General features: G+C 41.8%; 1 protein-coding gene across 3 annotated transcripts; it reads left to right on the top strand.

Moving 5' to 3' along the window:
* Window positions 1–311: 311 nt before the first annotated feature.
* LOC118387646 (NF-kappa-B inhibitor-like protein 1) lies at window positions 312–2,412 on the top strand. 3 transcript variants are annotated; one of them, XM_035776222.2, is made up of 4 exons: window positions 312–970; window positions 1,081–1,193; window positions 1,310–1,421; window positions 1,495–2,412. In XM_035776222.2, exons 1-4 carry the CDS (start codon window positions 691–693, stop codon window positions 2,073–2,075), a joined length of 1,086 nt encoding a protein of 361 aa, XP_035632115.1. In that variant the 5' UTR covers window positions 312–690; the 3' UTR covers window positions 2,076–2,412. The 3 variants fall into 3 exon arrangements, with proteins under 3 accessions (XP_035632115.1, XP_035632116.1, XP_035632117.1); XM_035776223.2 differs by having other exon boundaries at window positions 313–970; window positions 1,498–2,412; XM_035776224.2 differs by having other exon boundaries at window positions 314–964.
* Window positions 2,413–2,941: the final 529 nt, after the last annotated feature.

Raw genomic sequence — 2,941 nt, 5'->3', positions numbered from 1 at the left:
GTTCCTACAAATTATAAATCAATGTTTCTATGATTCACATTGCTAAACCAGCACAGGGGGTCACCTACTCTACCCCCTGCTTCTCCTTATACTCTGTCTACCTAGAAAAGTATGATCACTTACGATAAAATCAGATATTAGCTTTATCATTATTTACTCGGTGAAAGAATGGTTTAAACTTTTAACACGAGAAATAAATGCAAGGGTTTAAGATTTAAATGAACTGCATTGTAAGTCAAAGCCATGTGTACTACAGCAGTATACTGCCACTTAGTGATTGAATTCGGAATTACAACCCAACCGGAACTAGAAGACTCCGAATAAATATTACAAGGGAATTTAACGACAGGACAACATATTGACGTCGGTGTTACATTGTTATTTCTCCGTGTTTCCGCAAATTTGGTCGAGGTTACATCAGCTAATCGACAAGCTAGCTAACTAATGGGGGTTGCGAAACATTGAAATTGTCTTAATCAACTGACAAAAGCTATTTAGTATGCACCGAAGACGGGTGATAGGATTACGCCACCCGTTGTGCTCTTTTATGACAACCTATAACGTTAGCTAACGTTATTGATTGTTGTTAGTTAACTAGCTTTGGAAGCTGCTAGATATGTATTGTTACAGCTGTTAAATCTTTGTTGAAGTAAATTAGAATTAGAGTAAGTCTCCATACGGAGGGAGATCATGGCGACTCGTAAACAGAAAAAGATGATAAGATACGTGGAAGATGGCAGTTTGATGAAGCTGAAGTCCTACTTCCGGAAACACTCCGACCTCGACGTCAACTTCTCCCAGGGTAAAAAGCGCAGGACTCCCCTGCACCTGGCCTGCTCGCTCCGTGATGACGCCATCCTTCGGCTTTTGTTGAAGTATGGAGCCAACATCCTTCAGAAAGACAAGAAAGGGGACACGCCCCTACACATTGCTGCTAACAAGGCTCTGAAACATGGCAAAAGAGGTGAAGGTCTGCCGGTATTACTAACAACAAAAAGAAGCAGCTAGGATAATAACATGCCTTCTAACCTTATTTTTTTTTAAAAATGTATTCTAACCTTATTTTTTATTATTATGTAGTCTATGATGACCTCGTCTTGCCCCTTCAAAAGAGTTGCCCAGATGCCATGGTTGCACCAAATAATGCAGGAATTACACCTCGGGACCTGCTGCAATGGATGAAATTTGAGAAGGTATGAATGTCTCTGCCATATGCATGTGTAATATGTGTTTTAGGAGAGAGCTAGGACATGATTGTATGGTGTGTACATCCTTGAGAACTGTTTCTGATGTTACTTTTCTCCCAAAGACTGCACCTAGGGAAAAGTCTTCAAAAGCGACAGACGCTGAGAAAGAGTGGCAAGAGAAGCTCTTTGGGGAATGCCAGGATGAGTTTTTTGAAACATTTGGACAATATGATGGTAATATTTCACTCTTGAATAATTTTATTTAAATAATTGTACATTGTCAAAAAACATTTTTTTTTTTCTTCAGCAGATGATTTATTTGCGGAAGATACCGATGAGGAGGACTTTCAAGACTGGGCAGATAGAATTAGACAGGAGTATGTCACTAAACAGCATGCAGAGGCTCAAAGACTGGCATCCTCAGGTTTTCATGGGAAGAGGAAGAAAGAGGCGGATGAGGAGGATCGGGCTAACAGAGAGCTGCATGAGAGGCTACAGAGGGAGCATGAAGAGTACCTGGCACGTGCCGCACGGAAAGAGGAGGAAACGCGCCAGGGGAAGAAGCGGCGCTACGAGGAGCGATGTGCAGATACATTCAACACTGACACTGCAGCAGCGGCCACAAAAAAACTGAGTTATCGGGACATCCCCTGGCCGGCACCAAAGGGCTCAGTAGAGGAGATGGTGGAGGTGATGCTGCATGGTGCAGATAGGAAAGACATGCCAGTGTTCCGTAAACTCCTCAGGCGCCAGCAGACCGTTTGGCACCCGGATAGGTTTGCCCAGCGCTGTGGGACCCGGCTGGAGGAGGGAGACAAGCAGAGGATCCTGGAAACTGTCACTGCTCTCTCACAGGAGCTCAATAGACTGGCTCAGAGCCTCAGGTGACAATGTCAGACTGGAAAGGACCTTATGAGATGTTGAACAGTCTGTCGTTTAGTCACTCACGGTCCTGTACATGCAGGGCAGTGGTTATGTTTGCAGTGGTGGTCAGTCATTTTGATCTGTCAAAACTCATTTCCACTTGAAGCACCTAATTTCTTGGATAAACTTGGCTATGCTTCTGATTCTTGTCCCAATGCCAAAGTGTTGAGTGAATGCCATATTTCACAGTGTTGTGTTGTGTACTCCACTGATGTAAGAGATGATGTTGCTAGAGGGAATAGGTGTTTGCCTTGTTAAATTTTTCTAATTAGTTAAAAATAAATAACCTGTGATATCTTGATCGCATAAGTGTTGCTTGAATCAATAATTGGAGGAAGCACATTTGGCAGCAAACTCGCCATGAATCTTTATGCACACCTCTTAGGGGTGCAACATTTATCCATTATTGGCAAAGGTTCTGCCAAGTTGGTTAGGGATCATTGATGGACACTGGACATCAATCTTCATGTTATGTTACTGATTTTTAAGCTGTCGGAACTGAGAATATTTGTATACACAAATGTTGAAACAAAGCCTGTGTATAGACAAAATATATATTTAGTGAACACTTAAGCATTAAATTCTAATGGTTTACATTAGTAAGTGTTAGTAGCATCATTAATAATATTGATAATGTCATGGTAACCCTGCATAAACAAGGAGAAAAGTCAAAAGAAAAGACACTTAAAGACACTTATTCACACAAGTTGAGCATGTTACCTAACTGAAAAGAATCTGAAGCTATTTGGGTTAAGGATTGGGAAGGGGATCAAAAGGACCATGATGACACAAACTGCACAATACACTCGACTAAGTCAGAGTGCTGATGA

Source organism: Oncorhynchus keta, chromosome 9, assembly GCF_023373465.1.
Source record: "Oncorhynchus keta strain PuntledgeMale-10-30-2019 chromosome 9, Oket_V2, whole genome shotgun sequence".
In the NCBI taxonomy this organism is placed as follows: domain Eukaryota; kingdom Metazoa; phylum Chordata; class Actinopteri; order Salmoniformes; family Salmonidae; genus Oncorhynchus; species Oncorhynchus keta.
The sequence above is the reverse complement of the archived record's forward strand: the minus strand, read 5'-3'. Positions and strand labels throughout refer to the sequence as shown.